This window comes from Archocentrus centrarchus, chromosome 10, assembly GCF_007364275.1.
Source record: "Archocentrus centrarchus isolate MPI-CPG fArcCen1 chromosome 10, fArcCen1, whole genome shotgun sequence".
NCBI classification, from domain to species: Eukaryota; Metazoa; Chordata; class Actinopteri; order Cichliformes; family Cichlidae; genus Archocentrus; species Archocentrus centrarchus.
The window spans coordinates 24633522-24660693 of record NC_044355.1 but is presented as its reverse complement, the minus strand read 5'-3'; the positions used below and the strand labels follow the sequence as shown (position 1 = coordinate 24660693).

The 27172-nt window shown below is 42.9% G+C and overlaps 2 protein-coding genes across 7 annotated transcripts; both read left to right on the top strand.

Moving 5' to 3' along the window:
• Positions 1–1271: 1271 nt before the first annotated feature.
• slc7a2 (solute carrier family 7 member 2) lies at positions 1272–20739 on the top strand. Of its 6 annotated transcripts, none has more exons than XM_030738663.1 (13): positions 1272–1558; positions 2513–2890; positions 2975–3130; positions 4066–4231; positions 4435–4571; positions 4653–4875; positions 6003–6139; positions 8181–8283; positions 8778–8989; positions 9116–9282; positions 9384–9492; positions 11012–11321; positions 19929–20739. In XM_030738663.1, the coding sequence occupies exons 2-12, from the start codon at positions 2521–2523 to the stop codon at positions 11185–11187; spliced, it is 1956 nt and encodes a 651-aa protein (XP_030594523.1). In that variant the 5' UTR covers positions 1272–1558; positions 2513–2520; the 3' UTR covers positions 11188–11321; positions 19929–20739. The 6 variants fall into 6 exon arrangements, with proteins under 6 accessions (XP_030594523.1, XP_030594520.1, XP_030594521.1 ...); XM_030738660.1 differs by lacking the exons at positions 6003–6139; positions 19929–20739 and adding exons at positions 1647–1698; positions 5598–5737 and having other exon boundaries at positions 11012–11187; XM_030738661.1 differs by lacking the exons at positions 6003–6139; positions 19929–20739 and adding exons at positions 1647–1698; positions 5598–5737 and having other exon boundaries at positions 2510–2890; positions 11012–11187.
• Positions 20740–21849: 1110 nt separating this feature from the next.
• On the top strand, positions 21850–26363 carry pdgfrl (platelet-derived growth factor receptor-like). Its single transcript, XM_030739513.1, has 6 exons — positions 21850–22083; positions 23143–23413; positions 23497–23648; positions 24324–24617; positions 25156–25292; positions 26054–26363. Exons 1-6 carry the CDS (start codon positions 22029–22031, stop codon positions 26240–26242), a joined length of 1098 nt encoding a protein of 365 aa, XP_030595373.1. The 5' UTR covers positions 21850–22028; the 3' UTR covers positions 26243–26363.
• Positions 26364–27172: the final 809 nt, after the last annotated feature.

Below are 27172 nucleotides of genomic sequence, written 5' to 3'. Positions count from 1 at the left end.
CCACTCAATCTGTTGACCAGATTCACGTTTTTGAAGCTAGGTCACTCAGCCATCGGTGCATCCAATTGGCTTCACACAATTAGCACAAGTCAACAATGAAATACAGCGAGCCAGTGAGCCCTTTCCATTCTGTCCATGGTTACAGTGTAAACTGTATGTGAAGAAAGCTTTTCCGTTTCAAAAAGCACAAAAGAACATAAAAAAAGGGAAAAAAAAATGTGAATAATTGCTTTAACCAACACTTCAGTTCATATGACTGCAAAGAGCACCAAATACTGTATAGCCAGGTAATCCTGGCTATCACAGCTGTGTCTCTAGGTAGCCCACTACTAATGAGAGCCTTTGCTTTCCCATCAGCATGCAGGTCAGATAATCCACTCCTGCAGCCAAGGTTTGATGGACAATCGCCCATGATATTTGGCTGCTTGACTGCGTGGACAAACTCAGAGAGGGTTTGTTGTTGTCATGCCGTCGGATCTCTGGTCTGTGGGCTGGACGGTGTTTCTAGGGGCCAGCTGCCACCTTCCCACTGAGGTCTTAAGCTGGTTTGAGCTGGTCTTGGCAGAAAAAAACACTCTCCGCTGCAAACTCAACCTTTAGTTGTAATTTGCAGGTCATGTTTGAAGGAAAAAATGTGACTTTGTTTTTCCCTCCAGGAGCTCAAGGTTGTCAGTGAAGTTGCTGTGGAGATGCCAGGCGTTTTGGAGGTGTACCACAGTGAGCTGTGTTATTGATTTTAGTATAGTCATGGGTCCAATAGCTCAGGGTACATTGAGCAATACTTGCCTTCCATTAGGAGGATTTGACCCCCCTTCACTACTTCTACACCCTTCATTGACCAATCAGCACCCATGCTTTTAGCAGCACTCCTGTGGACTCCGCTGGGTAAACAGTATCTGCCCCAGTGTTTGTCAGTGAAATTGCACAACCATTTATCAGTGGTCAGTATGCGTGTGGACATTTTTAGCCTGAGTATGTATTAGAAATAAAAAATTTCCACCAGAAAAAAGATTACCCCCCCCCAAACACACACACACACACACACACACACACACCACCACCACCTTTTTTTTTAAAACCACATTTTTGCTGTGTTATCCCATGAAGGGCGCTTATAGTGCAGTGTTTCCTCCACATAATTTTACTCCCACAAGTCACAAGCTTGGAGGTGCCCCCCCCCCCCCCCCCCCCCCCCAAAAAAGCCCACTTTAATTCCCTGTTGTCTCCTCCCCCCCTCTTGCATCCCTCCTCTAGGGATTTCAGAGTAGGAGTAAGGCAAGGGCAGACCCTATGAAGAGCAACTGAGAGGAGGAGTATAGCTCTGTATAGTTTATGACAGCACAGTGAATGAGTGTTCAGCACACTGATGAGATTTTAGGCTCCAGTTCATCGGATCAGTAGATGTAGTGTCACTTTTACCTGCGCTTAAGGTGCAGCTGATCTTTCAAAGGTCTCAGCAGAAGCAAGCCAGAAGAAAGAAACTGAAGACTTTTAGCAACTTTTTTTTGGCTTTGTGTCTCAGCGAGGACCTCTCATTTTCATACTGCACTACTCTGAGGTAGGTGCAAATGTCTAATGAACTAGAAAAGTGTCAAAACATTTGTAAGTTTTAGAATTACTAATGCAGACATTTGTTAACTTAACAGTTTAGATGTGAGGAGTTTGGTGAGCCTGAGGTCATTGTACACACAGTTTAAGGTATGTGCCACATGTTGCGTGCTGTCAGGGCACAATGTTAAGATGATCAAAGTTTAGGTTCAAAGAAAGAGTCCTAACTTCAAAGCAAATTACTAGCAATTCATGAGGGAGCAGGAATATTCATGCTCATTTAGCATATTGTATTCATGCAAATATTTTTTCAGGCTGCTTCCCCATCAGTCCTATACATGGAATGAGACATGTTTCAGTGAACACAAAGGAGATTGTGCAGTTTCTCTTTTTGTGTGTTTTTTTTTTTTTTTTTTTTTTACATGCAATTAGTACAGAAAGCTCCTGGAATGTCGTTATTGTGTCATACTGGTGCTTTCATGAATGCAGTGAATGCAGCTCTTTGAGCAGTTAGAGCTGCACAATAATCCAGAACAATGCATTTCAATGGGAGTCTTTCTATATCGGCCCTTTCTGGGCTACAGCGCTTGGCAGGTTTCCTAGGGTTGTAGGGTTAAGTTTGTTTCAACACCCCACCTTTGTTTCATCTCGCAGGTTGTGCAACTGACTTTTAAGCAGAGAACAAGCTGCAAGAGGTCAAAATGCAGAGCAGGTGGCGCTAACTTAAACTCCGCTCACGCACTGCCTTTTGGTATCGCAGTTCTGGCACCCTGCATTGAATTTTTAAGAAGTGCAAATGCTGATCTGATTTTCATTTTCTCGCTTGCATTGTGATTTTGGGAGGTCAAAAATATATCAATAAATTTCATAAATATGTCAAATTTAATTCATCCTATTACATCATCCACTGATGTAGAGTGCTCTTTTAAAAAATATTTTTCCTTTCTTTTCCCTGTGTCAGCAGGTGTCAACATGCTGAAGCAGGTTCTATCATTTGGCCGCTCCTTGGTGCGAAGGAAAGTGGTCGACCTAAACAGCCTGGAAGACTCCAAGCTGTGCCGCTGCTTGGGAACAGTCGACCTCATTGCCCTGGGAGTGGGCAGTACTCTGGGTGCTGGTGTCTACGTACTGGCAGGAGAGGTGGCCAAGGGAGACTCTGGGCCCAGCATTGTCATCTCCTTCCTAATCGCTGCCCTGGCCTCCGTCATGGCAGGCCTGTGTTATGCTGAGTTTGGTGCCCGAGTCCCTAAGACTGGCTCTGCTTACCTTTACAGTTATGTCACTGTAGGGGAGATTTGGGCCTTCATCACTGGCTGGAACCTAATCCTTTCTTATGTGATTGGTAAGTTAGGGGCAATCCTTGAATTTGATTTTATTAAAAGAAGATACTGGCTCTCCATGGCATCTTTTCTTTGTTTTCTCGCAGGCACCTCCTCAGTTGCTAAAGCGTGGAGTGGCACATTCGATGAACTAATAGGAGGACACATAGAGATATTCTGTAAAACCCACTTCAGCATGAATTCTCCCGGTTTGGCTCAGTACCCTGACTTCTTTGCGGTCTGCCTGATTCTGCTGCTTTCTGGTAAGGCAGCACAAATAAAGGCTGAAAATCACAAGATTCAAGTCTAACTGTTGATACACAGGCTGCAATAAGTAGATGGAATTTAGGATTGGCTGCATTTTGTTTTAAACAAGCACAAACTTATAAGCCACAGCTGCCGTGATCTAAGACAGGATAACAGGAGATTTTTGTGTTTAAGAGGGTGAGGCGCACCCTGGAGGACTGTGTGAGTCCATTAGGTGTAGGGACACACCCTCTTCCTATTTAAAAATATCCTCATCATCCTGCAGGTCCTCAGATGCCTTCCTGATTTGTGAAGTTTCTTTGCAGATTTCTTTGCAAAGCATAAGCTGTATCTTGCTAGTGTTCAGTAACTTGGCGAATACTGCATATTGAATCAAGTGTACTTGTTTTTGTCACATTCAACCCTTTGACCCTTGGGCTAAAACCTTCTGCTTAGTCATGTGTTTTTTTTTCTCTTAGCCTGCCAATACGATGATGACATTAAGTCAGTGGGACTCTGTAACAGTCCCCTAGTGTTCGGTTGTTTTTTGTGAAGATGGCAGATATACAAGCTGCGCAGCATAAAATAATCCAATTCAAAATTTGAGGTTTGGTTGTGGTCTGAAACACCCCAAATAATTTTCTGAATTTACTGCACACATTTCTATTAATTTCATTTGAGGATTAGTTTACTTTGAGGGTTTGAGCACAAGTGCATTTTTACATCTTTTGCACAAGTGGCATTTTTTTATGATCTTCCTGCTCAAACTGTGAAAATATGCAATGAGTAACAGCTGGACTCTGATCCATGCGGTGTTCGATTTTAGGATTACATGATCCAAATCAGTAACATATTTATTTGGGGTTTTATTGGAGTTGTGCTGGAATTTTAATGATTTTACAAGAAGCTTCTTGTTACTGTACTGAGCTCCGTTTTCTATCTGCTCTTTCAGGACTTCTTTCCTTTGGAGTGAAGGAGTCAGCCTGGGTCAATAAAGTCTTTACATCAATCAACGTGCTCGTACTCCTGTTTGTCATCATCTCTGGCTTTGTCAAGGGAGACGCACAGAACTGGAAGATAACCGAAGACGCCCTTATAAATGTTACCATAGTTACAAGGTAACTTATTTATTTGCAGTGGCAATCCCAGACTCAGGAGGGCCCAGGGCAAAGAAGCCAATGCCAACCCCACCTTTCAAAGCGTGCCAATATGACTGACCATCATTCTCCTGATTTGTTCAATCTAAATAAAGAACATGCACAGCATTATTACCAGTGTTGCTTTCAGTTACTGTTATAAAAGGCGAGTGTACGTGTTGCAGGAACTTGTCCGTGACCGCCAATGTGAGCAGCGATTATGGCGTTGGAGGATTCATGCCCTTCGGATTCAGTGGGACCTTAGCCGGAGCCGCCACCTGCTTTTACGCTTTCGTTGGCTTTGACTGCATTGCAACAACAGGTGAGCCATTGTTGGGTTGAGTTTTAATGTGATTTCACTTAAGCAGAGAGTCATGATTTTGTGCGTTTCTGTGTGATATAGGTGAGGAGGTGAAGAACCCCCAGAGGGCCATTCCCACTGGCATTGTGGTGTCACTGACCGTGTGTTTCTTGGCATACTTTGGTGTGTCAGCTGCACTCACACTCATGATGCCCTACTACCTGCTGGATGAAAAGAGTCCCCTGCCTATGGCATTTGAATACGTGGGCTGGGGCCCTGCCAAATATGTGGTGGCTGTGGGTTCACTATGTGCCCTATCTACAAGGTAACCACTGGATTTGTTTTTACAAAATAAGCATACATTAGAAAATGAACATATATGTTGCTAAAGCAAGCTTTTAGACAGAATACTTTATTTTTGATTGCTGTGATGCTGTCAATTGGGGATAACTGGGAATGAGATTTGGTCAAAAGTTAAGACCACATATCTCTAGCTGTGTCTTGCTAATGGATTGATTTCTTTTGCTTAATCTGTGGTGTGGTGTCTGTTCTGAGACACCTGCATGTCTTTGTGATGTAAGGCTTACAATTAATGTATCCTACATATAATGAGCAAGTTGGGGCGTGCCTCAAATGATTTAATGGTGTGGTTTTATTCTGTCTTTCTTCCCTGATGGTTTATGTATCAGTTTTCTATCTGGAAACCCTGATAAATCATTTAACCCATCCCATGGTCTACATTCAGGGGAATATTATCAGATTGGATTCAAATCAATTAAATTTTGTATTTGCCAGTGCCTGTAATTGGTGTATGCTGTTACTGTATTAACTGACTTCCCTCTGGCAATTTTATGCCTATGCAAGACAAGTGTAATCTCTTTTAACACCTTTAACACTGGTGTTAAATTTGAAAAAAGAAAAAAAGATATTACCCTCAGGAAAGAAAGACATTTAAGTCTACTCTGAAGCTCTGTGTGTGATTGTCTGTCTGGGTTTGGGGCTCTTGACTAACGTGTTGGTCTTGCATGTTTCTGCTGTCTCATGCAGTCTGCTGGGCTCCATTTTCCCCATGCCTCGTGTAATCTATGCTATGGCAGAGGATGGGGTGCTTTTCAAACCCTTAGCCCGAATCAATCCTAAGACGAAGACCCCACTTATTGCCACTATGAGCTCCGGTGTAGTTGCAGGTGAGAGTCAGGGAGAATCCAAGTGAGAGCACTCAGCTAATCTTTCTCCACCAATCAATTGTGAAAGACACAGTTTGGTGAATGTCGATGAATCAGTTGGATCTAATTAAAATTGGGCCATCACTCTTGCGGCTATAAATTATCTACCGTGTAAGGATTTTCTTTTTACATCTGTACGCACCTGTTGTTCTTTCACAGTTGTGCAGGTGTCATGTTTTCTTTCCCAGAAAGCCCTCAACTTAACCATCAACCCTCTTCTCCCTAGCCTATTGGGCTCCATGTTCCCTCTACCACGCATTCTCTTTGCCATGGCGCGAGACGGTATTCTGTTCAAATTTATGTCCAAAGTGAGTAAGCGCCAGTCACCTGTGGCTGCCACCATGGCGGCAGGTACAACTGCGGGTAAGCTCCCGGACAAGTACTCACCCATCATGGAGTTGTATCGTGTTGTTGTTAGATCTCTGTACACATGATCATTTGGTGCTGGTGACTGCATGATAAACTTGGTTCGGTGTTTCAACAAGCATGTGCTAAAAACCAATAATGTCATTTCTAAAGATGCTCATGGATCCTGTCTGGATTTAGAAATGTTAACCACATGTCCACAAGTCCAACTGGCTTTTGACCACTTTTAGAAATAATAAAAGAAAGAGAATCTAGAAAATAACTAACTGCAAGTACTGTGCATACATAATGCCCCCTTGTAAACCCTTGGGGATTGTATGACCTTTCAAAGGGTCAAAACGTTCCCATTAACCTACAGACAGTATAAGATTGTTGTTGATTGTTGTATCCAAGGTAATGTCACCCATTGGTTTGTGAAGGGATAATATGTGGACAAGAGGACACAGTTTTAAACAAGCATGATTAGCAAGCTACATCCATAAGATCTACTGGTACATCACACAGGCACAGATACCTGCTACATAGTGCTAACTAAATAATGCCAGTAACAACAATTGATTTGTATTTGTTAGATAATTGCATTAAAATGCTCCGAAAGGCACCAACATCACAACCATAGTGGAGAGCTCCAGTTCAGTGAGTCAAACTGCAGCTGTCATAAAGGGGGAAATTAGCAAGACCAAAAATTTTTTATTTTTTTTGTTTCAGACTGTAAACATGTTCATTCATAGATTCTCTAAGGTTATGCATTTGGATATGGGAGTATGCTGGGATTCAGTTGACTTTTGGAGACATTTGGGGAATTGCAGTTGGCGTTTTCAGCTCTGGAAGCTGCCCTTTTGCAGCAGATTCAGCTGTACTTTGTGTTTAGAGGCAAACAGTAAAAGTGCTCAGCATGCTTTAGCAACATGCTTTTGGCAAACATACTACACACCCCGTCATACTCACATTAGCTCAAAGCACAGCAAAGTACAGTCTGGTTGGGTTGTTATGGCATCAAATTATAACACCCCCCCCAACACACACATGCACACTTAGCTAACAGAGGAGGGCTATACTTTTGCTTGTGAAGCATAGCTACGGTATTTCTCGCAGTAGTTTTCAGCCACCTTATTTCTTTTGGAAGAGTAGTTTTGAACACAATCATCTGCTCCTAGTCATAGGACACACACACACACACACACACACACACACACACGCTTACCTACTCTACTGACAGTGGACCATCATTGTACACTGATCAAGAAAAAAAAAAGAAGGAAAAAGTTATGTTTTTATAATCTAAGTAAGTATTTTAAAAAGTTTGAAAGTACAACCACATATGTTTATTTCAAGTAGTCTGGTCTTTGTGGATCAATGTGGTGTTCATGCAGCATTATGAATATCTATTTTAAAGCTCTCCTGCTCAGAAGGCTCCAGATGTACAGTACTTCATTGTATCACAGTCACAGTGCTCAGACTTGCAGAGTTTTGGCCTTGTGAAGTGGCTGGCAGATGTGAACCCTGGGAGAGACCCAGCACACTTGCACCACCACCACAGGCTATGTACTGAGCACCTGATAGTACCAAGCAGGGGAGCTGTCTTTGATATTTTTCCTTTAATATAATATTGTGAGGAGCAGCGGACATACCGCCGCTGTGTGTTTGAACCATGCTGCTGAGATCACTTCCATACTGAAGTCTGGTGCTGAGATACAGGACAAGCAACGCCGCAGTATATCTAGCATCAAATGACACTCAATATGGAGATGATAACAGCTGTTGTATCAGATCGTGGAAATGTCCAAGCGCTTTTGTTCTCTTGTGAAAACATGTCTGCATGAAATTTTATTTGCATCTGGTGACTGTCATGTGCAATTGTTAGACGGCTGGCTGAAAAAAAATGGCTTTCTGATTGCAAGAACATTAATGTGTGTGGGTGCAAATGATTGTGTTTTGTGATTGCACTGGTGATCAGTAACGCTCCTACATGTTGTATATTTTGTCTTAAAGGTAAAAGTATTTATGTTAATTGTTTTTTTCTTTTATACTTATCTAGCAATCATGGCTTTCCTGTTTGACCTCAAGGCCCTGGTGGACATGATGTCCATTGGAACTCTGCTGGCCTATTCACTGGTTGCTGTGTGTGTACTGATTCTCAGGTCCGTACATGTATAGATAACTCAAAAGTATAACCGGAGAGAAATCATTTTTCTGCAACATTTTGAAGGAGCTTCCCAAATAGCTTTTCCAAATGCCTGTGGGAATGATTACTGTTCTTGTTATTGCATCACACTGGTGATGTAAGGGCTGTGAATGGTCTGATTGTAGAAAGCTCAGTGCCTGCTTGAGTAAATAAAGGTGTTTACTCAACTTTCTGTACGTGCTAAACTCTGAACTTGCTGCACACCTCTGTTGCCTGCACCACAGACATTAAGCAAACACGGACACACGCTCTATGCATTAACTGGTTTAAACTGGATTTACATATTGCTTGTTCTGTGAAGTAAAACTGAATGCCTTGAATTACAAATTTGGGTGGTTTTGCTGAGGCCATATAGTTGACAGATGTGCATTGGACTACATCAACACTTAACATAGCCTGACAGAAGAGCAGTTCACAACTCAGTGAAACCAAACGTTTTCTGTCTTGCAGGTATCAGCCAGATGGAGCTCTGGGGCGGCAGGCAGGTAAAGGTGAGAGGGATTTCCTCGCATCTGAAGAGGGCGAATCAGACTTGACAGAGTCAGAGTCCCACCTCAACATGCTGAAGGGAGGCAGCTCCACACTGCAGGCTGTCCTACACCCCCCTGAGTCCCCTTCTGAGCATTCGTCCAGTGTGGTCAACATGTCCATTGGCGTGCTAGGTAAACACGCCAAGTTCACAACATACAGACTCAGTGACGGCTTTTTCTTCTGATTGACTGCAGTCCTTTTTTTTTTTAAGGGTTTGTGTGTGTTACAATTAATGTGTGAATGTTTTTAAACCACAGTGCTAATAGTGTGTGTGGTCAGCTATCTCACCACATACCACATCAACTCCATTTTGGGTATGGAAGTGTGGATCCTCGCATTGCTGTCCGTGTGTCTCCTCATCTTCAGCAGCTGCGTCTTTATGGTTGTCAGGCAGCCTCAGACCAACAAGAAGGTCTCCTTCATGGTACATAGCAGCTCACTGACTCTGTTTTTAACCTTTATTATGGAATAATGTAGATCCAACAACTATAACTGATCATTTTGGTGTGACTGTTGTCTTTGTAGGTACCCCTTCTGCCTTTTCTGCCTATTCTGAGCATATTTGTCAACATTTACCTGATGGTTCAGCTGAGTGGAGACACCTGGATACGTTTCTCAGTGTGGATGGCTGTTGGTGAGTGCCTAGAAATTAGGAACTAGTTGAAGCCAGTTAAGATCCTTTATGGTAACAATCATATTAAAGATGGATGTAGACACAGTGATGTGGTGTTTGTATACCAGGGTTCTGAAAGCCTATAGCTGAGTCTGGCTGCAAATTCCTTATTCTGTGGCTATTCTGTTTTTCTGTACTGCAACTCACTGTTCTGAGTGCATAAGTGCATTCACATAGAGAGCTACAGTTACACGAAGAGTACTACAAGTAGAAGCATGCAAGCATATTGATCAAAATGTTGAGTGTGGAGCATGGGCCCATGAAGCAGTAGTCAGCACTGTGAGCAATGCCAATTCACTGGTTTCTGGTGTCCCCATAGACTTACTTTGAGACACTGACTTGTGTACTAACAGAACTGTCAGACATACTTCAGATTTGGAAGAGAGGATGAAATGCTAAGTTATCAATAAATGCTAGGTAGCTTAGTTAGCAGTGTGCATCCATAGACTGCATGGGGCATTGCACAGACAGATACATGCAAATTAGTGCTAACATATAAATAATATTAATATTTCCCTTACTGAAAAAACCTTATTGGAAATATTCTTCATACAGCTGATCATGTATCAGCCCATATTATGGTAAAAAAAAAAAAGAAATTGCCTTGGCATGTTGCAAAAGACGCTGACACCTCAAACACAGATGAGAGGCCCACTTTACTCACTTAGATTAACTGAGGTGAAGCCAAGCAGGCATCTGCTAAGTCTCACCTCAGGTCCCTGCTAATGTAGTTGTCATGAAGGGGGAAAATTGGCTCCAACAGCCAAAGACAGTATAAAACATGGATGGAGCTCCTGGGTCAGAAGTGCTTTAAACCTTCTTTCTATCTGAAGGCCACCAGATGGTGAACAGCTGCAAAAAGTCTTCCAGTCCCATAGAAATCTATTGGAAAACAGCTTTCTGTCTTGACCTTTGTAAAACACTCTTAATGAGTTTATTGGCTCACTCACTTTTTTGTATCATACTGAATAAAATATTTAGTCTATTTTGTAAATCTTGGTCATACTGTGTTTCAAAAAGGAGGATTATCTGCAGTACGTTCATTGGCTAATAACGTGTCAGTCACAAGTCGTCAGCCAATGAGCAAACGGTTTTGCAGTCGCAGTCATTTTTGTTCAAATGCTAATCTCAAGGCTTCAAAACCCAGTGGAATGTAACTATGTCCACTTTTATATTGTCTATGCTGACAACCAATAACCCTTCTTTATATCAGCCTGTGAAGCAGTTTATGGGGAATAACTCAAAACCAGCCTCAAGTGGCAGTTTGAGGGGCTGCAGTTCCAACATAGCTTTATTTTTTAAGTTCTTTTTGAAGCTTTCCTTTTGGTTAATAATCCATAAGGGCAGAGTGCATTTTTAAATAAAGAATATATAATTTAATTTCAGAACTTTAGATATGCTGGTAGATTACATTGAACAGAGTCAGGGTAGTAAGCTCATTTTTGCATCTCACATCTTTTTCAACACGACCTTTTCTCAGGTTTCCTGATCTATTTTGGCTACGGCATGTGGCACAGTGTGGAACGCCAGTGCCAAATCCAGAGTGGCAAAACACAGGAAAACACCAGGAGCAGCCAGAAGACGCGGGATAGTGTGGATGCAGAAGGAAAGGAACAGGAGTCTTTCATCTGCTCAGAAAAGACCAGCCAGTGTTAAAGGATGCCAGCTCATTCACAGACTTTGTGAGGCGACAGATGCATAAAAGCACACTGCAGCTATTCCTGGATGCGTCTGTACATACAGCTTCACCGCAAGTGTGCTTCACTTCCAAGCACATTCAGCCTGCAAATGTAGCACTTGTGTCACAATCAGACAGATGTATGAGCTACTGGACCAGTTCTAGGTTCGCTGGAGCAGTGGAGCAAAGCACAGTGAAGAGACCAGAACCAGGGACCCTTAAATGGAAAGCCGGCACTTTTAATAAAACAAAAAGCATTAAACAGGAACACTTACAATTAATGTCAAATAGATTGCACTTAACTCAGAATACCAATTGAGTATGAGTAGAACCCACTTAACACAACAACAGCATGAAATATAACAGTATTCAATACAATAACTTGGATTCAGTTCAACAGTTTCAGATTAATTCAGTTCAGTTCAATAGTTCGATTCAGATTGATCCAGTTCAGTTCAATAGTTCGATTCAGATTGATCCAGTTCAGTTCAATAGTTCAATTCAGATTGATCCAGTTCAGTTCAATAGTTCAATTCAGATCAGAAAAGGGGAGCTCCGGAATCCTGCTGCCATAAAGCAGCAAGCAGAAGCACACAAAATTGTCTCACTATATGAGCAATATCAAACCGTATTCTGTCGATCCGGTTGCTGTCAGTCTTTAAGCTCGAGTCTCATGGGTCAGGCTCGCCATCCAATATCCTGTGTGTGTGTGTGCGGGTCGTCTGCAGCCACCGCACGAAGAAAAGGGAGAGAGAGATCCAGGCCTCGTCCGACACCCAGAAAGCTCTTCCCGACAACTGAAGCACACACTAAAAACCTGGCCAAAACTTCTCTGGTTATTGTTCTTAGGCTCTCAATAGTCACTGATTTCCCTTTGGATCAGAAAACCTCCGTATTTCCAGGGAAAATATTCTCGATCCACACAGCTACATCACCTCTCTGGTATCGCTAACTGTTTTTTCCTCCAACACTACGCTCACAGGAAGAGGGGGGAAGGGCACGTTAAAGGGGCATACCCACAACTCACTTTTTGTTTGGTGAGCTTAATACTAATGTTTCAACCTTCTTTTACAAGTTATCTGCAACATAAATTATATAATTAAAACTTAATATTTAATGTAATTTAGTGTGACGATTTTCTATTGCATTACTGCAATATTTGTAACCTGGGTTACATCCTCCCCTCCTTTTCCCATGCACGTCCCTGTGCATGACATAATTACACTGTCAACACTCTAGATTGTGTAGGCTCATTCAAAGAGTCTGTAATCACTGCACTTAAACTGTGGAATAATGATTGGACTACTGTGACCAATGGGTTCCCCAGCTCGGGATAAGTCAGTCTCTGTGCAGGTACTCTGCGTCTGGTAGATCTCCTTAAATAGTCATTGTCACAGTCTCCAGTATGATCAGTTTGTCTAGTTTCATCATGGTTTGTGTCTGGAGGAGTGCTAACTCGATCTTCCTCAGATTGGCTGTGTGTTTCAGCATCTTGGCCTGGGAAAGTCCTCTCGTCAGAGTCTGTTCCAAGTGTGTCGTTCTCGACTGGGTTGGTTTCTGGTGGATTTACCTCCAAAGAACTCAGTTTGTGCAAGGTGCTATCCTCTAGGCTCACATTGGGTAGGTTAGTCACAGCAGTTGCTCTTGGAGTGGTGCAATGAGGAACTATGTCTGAGGCCTGTTCAACTACAGGCACATGAGGTGGTTCAGGTGTGCTGCCAACCATAAGTGATGGACCAACCACAGGGGTATGACGGGGGTCTGCAGTTTCCACCATTATATCCCTGTAACCATAGAGGAAAGGGTAGCTATCTCCTGAATCAGATTCTCGCTCCTCTGAGTGATCTGAATTGTCAGTCCTTGAGTACTGACGAGTCTTTGGTCGCCTGGGTTTTTCCTTTACAGGGTTCTCAATTTCAGCTGAGGTAGCAGAAAGGAATCCACAAGGTAATAACAAATCACGGTGGAGAGTTCTTAATGGGCCATCTTTAGTCTCAGGCCTCACAACATAGACTGGAATGTCACCTGACTGTCTCACTACAATATACACATCTGACTCCCACTTGTCAGCCAGCTTGTTCTTGCCTCTGAGCCGAACATTTCTAACCAAAACTCTGTCACCTGCTTCCAAAGTGGATTCGACAACCTGTTTGTCAAATCTTGCTTTATTGCGATCTGCCGTTTTCCTTGCCATTTCTGTTGCTACTCTGTAGCTCTCTTCGAGGTGTGATTTCAGACTGCGAACATATTGTGAGTGTGACACAGACTGATGAGTGACTGGTAGGCCGAAGGCCAAATCAACCGGCAATCTTGGTTGCCGCCCGAACATAAGTTCATAGGGGGTGAAGCCAGTGACCTCATTCTTAGTACAGTTATAAGCATGTACTAAAGGCTTGACATATTCCCGCCAATGGCTCTTTTTCTTGTTATCAAGCGTACCCAACATATTCAACAGGGTCCTGTTGAAACGCTCAACTGGATTCCCCCTTGGATGGTATGGTGTAGTACGTATCTTTTGAATACCAGCCAACTCACAAAGTTCCTTAATCATATGCGACTCGAAGTCTGGGCCTTGATCACTATGGAGTCTTTCTGGAATACCATAATGAACAACAAAGTGCTCCCACAAACACTTGGCAACAGTCTTTGCCTTTTGGTTCGGGGTAGGTATGGCCACTGCATATTTTGTAAAGTGGTCTGTGATGACCAGAATATCTTTGGTGTTACTTGAGTCTGGCTCTAAGGTGAGAAAGTCCATGCATACAAGCTCAAGGGGGCGTGTAGCTATGATGTTCAGAAGTGGGGCAGCCTTTTCTGGTGAAACCTTGCGCCGTATGCAGCGGTCGCAAGTTTTGATTTTGCTCTCTACTTCAATGGCCATCTTAGGCCAGTAAAACCGTTTGCGAACTAGGTCTATGGTTCGCTCTACACCCATGTGTCCCATGTCATCATGCAGACTCTTTAGGACTAAGGATCTCAACTCTTCAGGCAACACTAACTGATATTGTGTTGATGCGCCCTCTTGTCGCTTTCGGTACAGTACACCATCTCTGACTATAAGTCGATTCCACTCTCTCAATAGAAGACCCAGCTCAGGGGCTTCTGTTCTGAGGGATGGTGGAGGTCTCTCCCCCGACTCCATCTGGTTGAGCACTGTTCGGATGCACACGTCATCCTGCTGTTTGCTCCTCAATTCAGATGCTGTAAAGTGAGGGATGACAGGCAAGCCACCAAGCTGCTCTTCATCCTGAAAGCTTTCTGGAATGGCTTTCGGATGGTGAGCGAGTGATAAGACTAAAGAGGTGCTAGGCACTGGCTCTTCAGGCCTATCAGCCGAGAGATGATGGACTAGATGCTTCTCACATATGGCTTTGACTGCACTTTCACTAAGATGTCTCTTTGTGAACTGCTGTATTCTTTCTAGCTCTTTCTTTGACAGCATATCATCAGGTTGGATTTCATGGGGTCGTCTGGACAGCCCATCTGCATCCTGGTTTTGCTTTCCTGCTCTGTACTGCAACTGGAAATCGAACGTTGACAGAGCTGCTAACCATCTGTAGCTTGTAGCATCAAGCTTGGCAGAGGTGAGAATATATGTTAGCGGGTTGCTATCAGTGACAACCAGGAATGGACTGCCATAAAGGTAGTCTTGGAATTTTTCAGTTACTGCCCATTTAAGGGCAAGAAACTCCAACTTGTGGGCAGGGTACCTTGTTTCACATCTAGACAAACCCCGGCTTGCGTAGGCTATAACCCGCTTCTGGCCCTGTTGCTCCTGGTAAAGAGCGGCACCAAGACCTGAAACGCTAGCGTCTGTGTGCAGAACATAAGGCAGTTTAGGGTCAGCAAACCCTAGAACAGGAGCAGTAGTTAACTTCACAATAATGGAGTCAAATGCTTCTTGGCAAGCCAGAGTCCATCTATTCCCAAAAGAGTCTTTAGGATTGTGGTATTTCCCAGCTGCTGCATGGGCACCAGAGTGTTTTCGTGAGGGTGGGTAACCTGCAGTGAGTTCATTGAGGGGTTTCACGACCTTTGAATAGTCCTTGATGAATCTGCGGTAATAACCACAGAAGCCCAAGAATGTTCTCAACTCCTTCAGATTGTTTGGTTTTGGCCAGGTTTTTAAAGCTGCAATCTTTTCAGGATCTGTCTCAATGCCTTCTTCGGAGATAATGTGGCCTAAGTATTTCACTGAGCTCTGGAAAAACTTGCATTTTTCTGGAGACAGTTTCAGGCCATACTCCTTCAGACGGGAGAGAACCCGCAGCAGTCTTTCCTCATGCTCCTCCAATGTTGAGGAGAAGACAATGAGATCATCCAGAAAAACCAATGCTTGTTTCAAGTTCAGCTCCCCCATGCAACGCTCCATGAGCCTCTGGAAAGTGCTTGGGGCATTCGTGATCCCTTGAGGCATCCTATTGAATTCAAAGAATCCTAGGGGGCAGACAAACGCAGTTTTGTGCTTGTCTGATTCTTCCATTTCTATCTGGTAAAAACCAGATTTGAGGTCCAAAACAGAGAACCATTTGGACCCAGTCAATGCTGAAAAAGATTCCTCCAAGTTAGGCAGGGCATAAGAGTCCTTTACCGTTTGGAGATTCAGCTTTCGGTAGTCTATACAGAGTCTGACATCACCATTCTTTTTCTTGACCACCACAATTGGAGAAGAGAAGGGTGATTCAGATTCTCTGATGACTTCTGCATCAAGAAGTTGCTGTAGGTGGTTACGTACAGCCTCTATATCTTGAGGGTGGATTGGCCTTGCTCTGTGTTTAAAAGGTGTCTCATCGCAAAGATTTATGTGATGTTTTATTTTATTGGTGCGGCCAAAATCGAGATCGTGGTGTGAAAACACCTCTGGCATGGAATTCAATTTGTCAGTTATTCTCTCCTTCCACTCACTGGGTATGGGAGAGTTTCCAAAGTCAAAGTTCAACTTTGATTCGTGCTCAGGATTGGCAGAAAGGACTTTGCCTTGGTCAATAGACCGAACACTCTGAATGGCATGTATTTCTGCTATCACAGTCTTTGGTGAAAGAGTAATAGCATGGTCTGACTCATTTTTGAGGACCACTGGTATGCAGCATGGCAGTTTGGATGGCAGGGTTGCTAGCCCGTCAGTGACTAGTAAGCCGCCAGGTAGGGAGGTTGACCTTGGAGATTCGACCATCACCCACTTCCCAACATTTCGGATTCGGCAGCTTATTGACCCCTCCAAAACTGTTGTCTGACCAGCCTCAATGGTTTGAGGGTCCGTGCTACGCAGTTTCACTTCTGCCAGGCTACAGTCAGCCTGATGCCTTTTCCTGGCTTCCAAGGTCTTTAAGACCACTTTGTAGCCATAGGGAAGTAAATGATGGGTTTGGGAAGCAATGTTTGTGTACTGCTCATAAAAGACATCTAAGGCATTGGTGCCGATCAATGGTGATGAAAAACCTGGACGTACATCGGGTACGATCAGGGCTAGGGTTGGCACGTCAATGTCTGCACCCAATAAGCTCTTAGGAAACCGGACTGTTGTTTCAACGTACCCAAGATAAGGCACATTCTGACCATTTGCTCCCTCTACTTCTAGCAAGTCATTTAAGGGATGAATTGGTAATTTGGACAAGTTCTCCTGGTAGAACGATTTAGGGACGGTTGTGACTTGAGAACCTGTATCCAGTAGACAGCTAGATTCTTGATCTCCTATGATCACCTGTGCTGTACATTTTGCGCCAACCAATCCTTTTGGCAAAGTTACCAAATGTCTGTTGCTCTTAGAGCGCACACTAGATGAGCGTCGTCCTTTTTTGGGACATTTTACCTGTGCTTCAGTCTCCATTTGTCCCTCAATGGAAACTGCTTCTAGTTTAAAGTGTCACAATCTGTGATCCCTTTCCTAGTGTCCCATGCTAGTTGTCTTTCCTTCAGTTGCCTCCTTTTTAAAGCCACTAAAGAGGGATTTGGTTCACTTTCACATTGTGGTTTGATATGCCCATCTTCACCACACCTAAAGCAATACCAGGCTTTAGGTCGGTTTCTTGAGTTGTTTGTGACTTGGTCAGGGGCTTGGATCTTATGCAACCTTGAGCTGTCAAGCGGGGGTTTGACTGTTGTTGAGTTGGGAGCTTTTAGCTTGAGAGGTTGTGTCTTTTCAGCTCTTTCACTACTTTTCTGAGTGAACCGTGTGAGCTGAGACTGCAGATCAGCAATCTGCTTCTTTATGTGCTGGATTTCAGGTGTAGAGTGGTCTACTGAAAGTGACGGAGGGTATGTTTCTAGGCTACATGGAGCAACGCCTTGGTAGTGCGAAAGCACTCTTGGCCTTGAAGCACTTAAGTGCTGTTTCATGCGGGATGCTTTGGAAGCACGCTTATCTTCTGCAGTGCGAAGCAGGAGAAGCAGTCCTGCAAAGGTGGGTGGATTTTGCTTCTTTTGCTCCAGCTGTAGTTCAGCTATTAAATGATTGTCCCAACATCCTCTTATAAACTGCTTGAGAAGTTGTCTGTCAAGGTCTCCTGCACCTATACCTCCCCTCCTGAAGGTGGTATTCAACATCACCTGTAATCGCTGGAGGTAGGTTGAGGGCTCCTCACCATGATTTTGCATGGTATTGAGGTACTTTGCAAAGAGATCATCACCATCCTCAACTGTACCATAGGCAGAGTCGAGGATTTCTAAGTACACACTGGGAGGTGATTCGAATGTCAGATGTTTCACTATGTCAATAGCAGGGGACGACAGACTTTCCAAAAGTCGCCGTGCCTTCTGAAGATCTGGTTGTCTGGTATCTTTTAAAAGAAGTTCAACATTAGACCGCCAAGTCTCGTAATCTACTTCATTGCTGGGACGAGGGCACCGCCCAGAAAAAGGCCTGAGTCTTGGGGAGTTGTGCATCATCTGTGTAGCAGCATCTTCTGTCCGCACTATATGCTCCACTATTACCTTCTGTAGTTCAGGCGGACTGACATCAGCAAAGCTTAGAGCAGTTGCCCTTTTCTCGCTAGGCACTGGTGGTGGGGACCAACTCCACCCCGGTGGCTGAATCTGCTGTTCTGGAGCACCACAAGGTTGAGAACTAACTTGCACAGCAGCCACTGGGACATGTGAGTCTGGAGTGTCAGGTAGGTCTGGTTCCATGTGCTCTGCTTGGGTGTCTGTGTTGTCAGAGTCAACAGCTTTACCGATGGAAGTGAGTTCTTCTCTTAAAACAGTGGCAAAATCTTTACCAGTCTGTTTGGCTATGTCTCTTAGCTCTGCAAGGTAAGTCTGTGTAGCTGTCTTACTGACTACTGGTGTGTATACAGCAGGTAGGGCCTCAATAAGATACAGAACGTCTGTCAGTGTCTTAGATAACACCTTGTGTGGCAACAAAGATGATAATGACTGAACAGCTGTGCCATGTACATATTCCACGATGACCTGCTTACCTCGATCTGTACCTGGGGTGTTTACTGGTATTATTCTTTGTATGGAACCATACTGCTTGAGGAAATCAAACAGTTCTTCATCAGCTTCTGTACCAGACAACCCACTGACTATCACTGAATTGGGAATTTTCACATTACTCTGCTGCACGACTTCCATGTTTTACTCACTTTGAAGGTCTCTGATCTCTAGCACTGTACTCGCTGAACCGCTCCTGGCTGGCTCGCCACTTTATATGTAGCACTTGTGTCACAATCAGACAGATGTATGAGCTACTGGACCAGTTCTAGGTTCGCTGGAGCAGTGGAGCAAAGCACAGTGAAGAGACCAGAACCAGGGACCCTTAAATGGAAAGCCGGCACTTTTAATAAAACAAAAAGCATTAAACAGGAACACTTACAATTAATGTCAAATAGATTGCACTTAACTCAGAATACCAATTGAGTATGAGTAGAACCCACTTAACACAACAACAGCATGAAATATAACAGTATTCAATACAATAACTTGGATTCAGTTCAACAGTTTCAGATTAATTCAGTTCAGTTCAATAGTTCGATTCAGATTGATCCAGTTCAGTTCAATAGTTCGATTCAGATTGATCCAGTTCAGTTCAATAGTTCAATTCAGATTGATCCAGTTCAGTTCAATAGTTCAATTCAGATCAGAAAAGGGGAGATCCGGAATCCTGCTGCCATAAAGCAGCAAGCAGAAGCACACAAAATTGTCTCACTATATGAGCAATATCAAACCGTATTCTGTCGATCCGGTTGCTGTCAGTCTTTAAGCTCGAGTCTCATGGGTCAGGCTCGCCATCCAATATCCTGTGTGTGTGTGTGCGGGTCGTCTGCAGCCACCGCACGAAGAAAAGGGAGAGAGAGATCCAGGCCTCGTCCGACACCCAGAAAGCTCTTCCCGACAACTGAAGCACACACTAAAAACCTGGCCAAAACTTCTCTGGTTATTGTTCTTAGGCTCTCAATAGTCACTGATTTCCCTTTGGATCAGAAAACCTCCGTATTTCCAGGGAAAATATTCTCGATCCACACAGCTACATCACCTCTCTGGTATCGCTAACTGTTTTTTCCTCCAACACTACGCTCACAGGAAGAGGGGGGAAGGGCACGTTAAAGGGGCATACCCACAACTCACTTTTTGTTTGGTGAGCTTAATACTAATGTTTCAACCTTCTTTTACAAGTTATCTGCAACATAAATTATATAATTAAAACTTAATATTTAATGTAATTTAGTGTGACGATTTTCTATTGCATTACTGCAATATTTGTAACCTGGGTTACACAAAGGCAGCATCAGTATTATTTATCAGTGGCACATGATGAGGAATCGCTCGATCACTGGGATGGGACCACATCCCACAGGTCACATTTGTGGATAGCATTGAGGGAGAACGGACAGGTAACACACTGGAGAGTGATTTTGATTTATTTTAGAATTGAAGCAGTCAGTGCGAGGCTGCAGCGAAGCTTTTCCATATATGGACAGGTCTGTACAGGTGGGGCTTTCCACGAAAAGTCTTGAAATCTGAGCTCGAGTTTGATGCATCTTTAGCTTAGTATAGAGTGTTGAACAAGGCCCAAGATATGGTTCTTAGACCTTTCTGATGATCATTATTTCATATGCATATATTTACAATTACATATATAATTCTCATAGCTGTATATAAATCATAAAAACATTTAGAGACATGCACAACTGAAATAGCTTTGTAGGCACATAACATGTCATGACGTGACTTGCCTGAAAGTATGCCGAGTGCTGGCAGTAATTTTCAGTCATGTTTAGGTATTATGTAACAACCCATACAAACCTTTATTACAATCAGTGAGATCTCTGTAGTTGTTGCTGTGCTCTTATTTTACTTATCAAGTTTTTTTCCTTGAGTTTGTTGACTTTGTTACTGTACGAATATGAAGATTGCTCTTGTTCCCCACTCTGTCAGATATATTTTCCTGTTTGCCTGACATTTTGTGATATTTTGATATAGAAATGCTGTTAACGTATAATATTCATGAAAATGTTCTCTCTTGTGCGTTGCCACCTAACAAGAAGCACAATTACAAGTTAAAGTATTACTGTACATAAAATAAACCTGTCTTTCCACATGTGTGTATTTTTTTTTTAATGGTTTGTAACTTTTTAAAGAGATTTTTGTGTGCTTGCATTCATTCCCCCTGGGCTTTTATGGGACGTGGGTGTTGTGCTCGGAGCACCTTAGTTCATAGCAGAAACATATTTTTTATCGGATCCGTCACCTGCATTACATTTTACACAGAAGTCCTACAGTACATTTTGCAAGAGATAGTACTGAAGCTGCGGTTCATCAGTGTGCTCAGTGGTCTAAAAAAAACAACAGTCAGCAGGAATAATGGAGTGACACTTACTACCGGCTGCACAAATACAATAAAATAAAATTTATTTTCTGGTAATGCAGTATTAGAAATGTCCTGTCTCCTGCAATTTCCACAGGAAGATGAAGTTTTTTTGGTTTGTATTTTTCTCAAAAACTCCTCAACAGAGCTCTGTAAGATTTAGAGAAAAAAGTATCCACAAACACACACACACACACACACACACACTCTACACTTGGTATCTGTTCTACTTCGACGGCAGCGGGGTGCTGCTCAAAAGCTATTCAAGGACATCACAAACTTTCTGAGCTCATTATAAAAAGTTAGTCGACTCGCACATCTGAACTTCAGGCAAAGATAAATAGTGGTTGTGAACCTTGCTTACTTAGGCTCGTTTCAAAGAATTTATTCCTTCCAGGATCTGACTCTCAAAAACACCACATAAAAAAAATCTGAAGCAGAGAAAGGAGCATTGTTCCAACTGCAGCTGTGCTTCTGACTCATGAAGACATTCATGATGGCAGTGCTGAAGTACCCGCTGAAAGTCTAAAGTGCGTGTTGTAGACAGGAAAAGAAAGAATAGCTGCCAGATTTCAATTAGAAAACAAAGGCAAAAAGACCCCCTGAGATGTCTTCTGACTTCTTTCCAGCAAATTGCTCACATTTTTTCAGGCCACATGCTGATGCAGATATATTAATATATAAATGTCCTTCAATAAACTGTACATATGGGCATCTGTCATAAGACAGACTTCTTAAAAAGAAGCACAGTTCACACTGAGGGCCAGCAGAGGGCTTCAGACTACAAGTTTCTGCTCTTCAGATCAGAGGAATGGGAGTAAACAGAGGAACTCTGAAGTTATTTTCCCTCTTCCTTTCAGTCTGTGAGGAGGATGGAGCTGGAAATCTAAATAGGGCAGCTGGAGCCTGCAGATTTCCAGCCAAGCTCCAAGCCTGACCTTCTTTACCTACTTAGCCCTTCATCGAATCTCCCCGATCTCTCTCCGGCCCCACAGATTCCTCGACCCTCTGACCATGAACCTCTGGGCTGTGCTTTGCTTGTCACTGCTCGTGGTAGAGCTCCAAAATGGTAAGTCTCCATTTCCACATCTGTCATGTCGATTTGTGAGTGAAGCAAGATGACTGTTAATACCATCATGACAGCTTTGGCTGTAACGCGGCAGTGGAGGGAGAATGAGATAATCTGAGCATGCATAAATACTGGCTGGGGGCATCAGCCTGTGTGATGGGCGTAGAATGGGAGGTGCATTCACGCAGAAGTAGATCTCACTCACAAACTGCAAAGCCAAACTTTTTGTTGTTGTTGTTTAAATTCTGTTCATCCTCCCTCTGAGGTCTGTAGCCACTGACTTTTTAAAAAAAAAATTTGCATTCTATATGTGCAAAGTGTAAAAGCACGCATAAGAGTTGAGGTTTTCCAAAGTGTTTCTGCAGACCAACTCAAACCAGCTGCATCTAAGGTATGCAGCAGGCGTTTTTAATTATCTGGCCTGCACCGCCGACCTTTCCTTGGACTTTTTATTAAAGAGCGCTGAGGAGTAAAACAACAAATTCTGAAACTCTTTGGTGTTCGGCTGATTTTGCTTGTTTTTAAAAGTTTGTGTGTTGTGTGTCCACGGAGAACAAGAGAGCAGAAGGAGAGGCTGGGCTGTGGTCATACTGTGCCAGTAACTTGGACTTTTGAACATCCTGTTTAAACGTTGCCACAGCTGGGGAAAGAGCAGCAAACTCAAACTCGGGCTGTATTAGGCTGGACAGAGCTACAGTGTTACTGAATGTGGGCCTAATAATGCATCATTTTTAGGGTTTAATACAATCTCATCGAGTACATTAACAAAAAGTTTACCACTGTACAGATGCCGTGAAGGAGGAAATTAGATATTTGAATGAAAATATTTTTTGTGCCAGATTGTAAATGTGTTGATTTCTGCCCTACAGTTAAACATGAGGGCCTGACTTCAAGTGGTCATTTTAGGAACTGCAGGTTTTCGCACCTCCCCTGTTGGCTTTGGAAACCCTGGAAGTTTCTGCTTGAATAAAACCTGCAGCTACAGAACAGGAAAAGGTGATGAATTTTATATTTATTATTAATTTCTCCCCTCCTCCCTCTGCGGCTCTGTGTATGCAGGTGTCTGCCAGCAGGTCAAGCCAATAAAAGACAGAGGAGAGAACCGCATCCGACCAGCTGGGAAACGAGTAAAGGTATGGTCTACGCTGAAAGACGGAAGAGGCAGAAGCCAGTCCCTTCTGACCCAGGTGCTGGACAAAGGCCGCTTCCTTCGCCTGGGCCAGAGCACCACTTTGACTCCTGGGAAAAACATGGAGCTGCGCTGCAAAGGCAACAACATTGGATGGTCGTACCCAACCTACCTGGACACTTACAATAGCTCGCGCCTCAGGTGCTGGAAAGGAACACGAGCTACTTCATGCAGCGAGTTGTTAAATGCGAGATTCGTTTTAATATTTTGGTTCTCACCTGCAGCATCAAGCAAAGCGACAAGTACAGTCAGCTGATCCTGACGTCGCCCTCTGCTGCAGACACAGGGGCCTACAGCTGCTGGGTGATAATCTGTGATGGCACAGAGTGCGAGAAGGACCACGATCGCACCTACGTCTCATACATCTATTTCACAGGTAATTTTAACATAGAGGACATTTTGCCACTACGGTTTTAATTAATTAATAGAAGAAGAAGAAACAGCCTTTATTGTCCCACAGAGGGGAAATTTGTGTGTAACAGCAGCCGCAGTTATTATAAATATAAATAAAGATATAATAATTCACACTATTAAGAAAAGAATATATATAAAATCAACAAACAATATTAACCTTAATACTACTAATAATAATAACACTATATACAATGTACATGTACAATAAAAAAGGATTTAACAAGACAGTCCAGTGAAGTTCAGTTTTGTTGATGCCAGGTTTTGAGACAGGGTAGAAACAAGGGGTTACTCAAGCCTTTTGGACAGTACTGTGTGTCGTGTCATGTCTTGTGCAGAACCAGTCAAAAGTCTGGACACACTTGTGTGTAAACTGTGAGACAGTTTCATTTCATTCAGTGCTTCAGCAGGTGATGGGTTCTTCCCATATGTTTGTAAAGTAGGTCCTCAGTGGTTGGAGTTGATGTGATCACTCATTCATTCGGAGCAAAAGGCTTGCAGTAAAGTGGAATAAAACTCAGCTGTTATTTGAAATAAATGCAAATTTCAGCCTTTCCTGAATCTTCAGACTCTGCTTCTGTGATAACTTAAACATTGTGGAAGTTCTTCTAAAAATGCTGATAATCTTCTCTCCAAACAGACAAAGACAACCTCTTCGTCCCGTCCGCCGTGCACTTTGAGATCGTATATCTGCGCCCGGATCAGCCTGCCGTGGTCCCCTGCCGTGTGACCGAGCCGCAGGCCAAGACGTCCCTGCACAGAGAGGTCCCCCCGGAGGAGATCACAGCAAATGGGACTCTGATGACATACGATCCCACAAAGGGGTTCATCCTGCCAAACCCCAGGCCAGAGGATCAGGGGGTCTTCTACTGCAAGGCTGTGACCACGGACACCCCTCAGATCTCCACAAAGTTCCAGCTGCTTTATGTGGAGGGTGAGAATACATCAATTACACAACACTTCAGTACAAATACAGTAACATAAGATATGGTCATGCTGAGTGGAGAAATGCTAACATTATTCTGTGCGTTTAGTTCTTAAACATAACCGCTGATCTTACTGACTATGTGGCAAGAACCACCATTTCACAAAGTCATGAATCAAGCCTGGTTACTTCTACTTTTTTTTAAATCGGCTTCCAGAAAAGGGTTGTATTTCAAAAATGTCAAGAGCCTCATTAATCCTCACTGCTGAGTTTGGTTAATGTGGACGTTCGCCAAATAAAATGGAAACAGTCTGGATTTTCAAAAGCGAGGCAGATTTATGAAATGCAATTTGTGTGTGTGGTTTAGATAAAGTCAAGCTGCTGTGGCATGGTTGGCTGGCAGGTGGAGAAAAAAAAAAGGGATTTAAATATGGCTTAACTGTTTACATGCCATCAGGTTTTTATCTGTATTTGTGTGTGTGTGGAGGGGTGGTTGGGGGGTGGTTCATGAGGTGGAACTTCCTCGTTCTCTTCCTCTTGATGACAGTTCCCAGTGGGCCGCCATTTGTGAGCCTTAAAGCTTCTCCAGACTCGGTGAGAGGAGGTGACAACATCAATGTAACCTGCACAGTGCTGGGAGAACCAGATGTGGACATGAGCTTCACTTGGTCTTATCCTGGTCAGGTGAGAGAAACACTAGATTCAAAAAAAAAAAAAAAAAAAAGAAACCAGAAACCAGATCGTATGGAGTCTGAAGAAGGCTCATTTTAATCAATTTACAGTCAAATGGTCAAAAAAATCATTCTAGTCTTTAAGTGAAGAAAGTAACTTTTTAAGAACTGATCTACAAATTGTTTAAAAGGCTTTTATAATGTACCTTTGTTGTGCAACTTCTTATTATTTAGAAATAAAGTCTTTATGACAGAATTACTTTGTAGATGCCCTAAAAATTGCAGTATAATGGATGGCGTTGATACTTAATACGGATGTACTTAAGGAAAAACCGTGAAAGCATTTACTATTTGCTGTATCGAAGCGTACCACCTTAAGATGCTGCATATTGTTCCCCTCCAGCCATCAATGTGTTAATTAATAATTGATAAGAATTTTAATTTACATGTTTTTTTTCCCCCCAAACAATCCCAAATCCCCAAACTCTCATGACCTTTTTGATGAATTACGCTTACTGAAAGATTCTCAGTGTGTGTAAGCTAAAGGCATCAGAAACCCACGTATTCAAATCTCTTAGCTGCAGTGCTAATATGTACTAATGTCTTCTTTAAAAGCTGAAGGTGAGCAGTGAGTGATTCTGTTGTCACTGAAAAATTGCTTAACTGTTTTTTCTATTGATAAAAGTACAAGTGAAAGGGCTTTGTTAAAAATTACACCATTTGTTGTAGCTAATAAAATGATGGTAGTAAATCACGTGTTTATGTTGTGTATAGGACTACCGCCCTGTCCACATCCAGACTTCCTGGAGGCTGGTTAACAGAGGTTTGGGCTACACTACGCGCATCACGCAGAGCATCCTGACCGTAGAGGACATGGAAACCATCGACTTTGGAGACTACATCTGTAAAGCCAAGAGTAAGCATGGCGAGACAGTCGTGGCGACCACCGTCATCTCCAAATAGCCACAACAACTGGACCTGCTGGTTATATTTGATATTTAAGAGTTTTTGGCAAATTGTTGACTTAGAAATGACACATCAACCACATGAAATCAGCATGTATATAAAAAATAAATAAATTTTTGCCAAGTTGAAAAGTTCAGTTTGTCCTTAAAAGCAGATTATGAGTGGCAGGTGTGACGGTACCACATCCGTCACATACATCTAAAAAAACATGTTTATAGGATTCATTTTGCAGCAGCACAGTGATCTAAACATGCATAACAGATACGAGAAGTCTGCAGAACAGCAAAGAGTGCAGACTTGCAGGGCCACACAATCACCAAACCTCAACTCTGCTCAGGATCTCCAGGAACATCTGATAAGAGAAAAGCTATTTCATAACATGCTTCATGTGATTGTAGATATCAACAAAAGTGGGAAGCACGTAGCTCTAAAATAACACAAATGAAGCCAGCAGCACAAGCTCTGGGTGGAGGAGTCGGAGTTTGGGGCTGTCATTATGACACCACATGACTCCTGGCAGATGGTTGTGTTGGAGACCAAGTCAAACATCCCTGACTAATCAGAGTTAGCCTTCATGCAACAGTTAAACTGAGTAATGAAGCTTTGAAAAGAAAAAAAAAAAAAAAAGGAAGAGTGGCAGGCGTTAGAGGCTTGCTCTGTCTGAAGAGGAGCTGTGTGCCAGGCTGATGTCTTAATGCGCTCCGTATGTGGAATGTGATCTGAGGCCTGCAGCTTATTTTGATCCAGCGCAACGCTTTGCTGAATAGTTGCTGGTGGTTATGTTGAAATATACTTTGGGTTAGGATTAAGAAATAAATGTTTGCCGTTTAGAAAAGTATTAACAGATATTTGACTCAAGCACAACGGTCGCAAGGTTGGATCGATTAGATACTGTGTATCATTTCCACTCAGTTTCCTTGTTTTGAA

What these genes read in the sequence shown, in the direction of transcription:
- slc7a2 (XM_030738658.1), top strand. Translation starts at nt 2,521, where the DNA reads ATGCTGAAGCAGGTTCTATCATTTGGCCGCTCCTTGGTGCGAAGGAAA. An exon ending in AATCCTTTCTTATGTGATTG is followed by an intron (nt 2,891 to 2,974) that starts GTAAGTTAGGGG and finishes GTTTTCTCGCAG; the next exon opens with GCACCTCCTCAGTTGCTAAA. An exon ending in CTCAGTGTGGATGGCTGTTG is followed by an intron (nt 9,493 to 11,011) that starts GTGAGTGCCTAG and finishes ACCTTTTCTCAG; the next exon opens with GTTTCCTGATCTATTTTGGC.
- pdgfrl (XM_030739513.1), top strand. Translation starts at nt 22,029, where the DNA reads ATGAACCTCTGGGCTGTGCTTTGCTTGTCACTGCTCGTGGTAGAGCTC. An exon ending in CGTGGTAGAGCTCCAAAATG is followed by an intron (nt 22,084 to 23,142) that starts GTAAGTCTCCAT and finishes CTGTGTATGCAG; the next exon opens with GTGTCTGCCAGCAGGTCAAG. An exon ending in CTCATACATCTATTTCACAG is followed by an intron (nt 23,649 to 24,323) that starts GTAATTTTAACA and finishes CTCTCCAAACAG; the next exon opens with ACAAAGACAACCTCTTCGTC.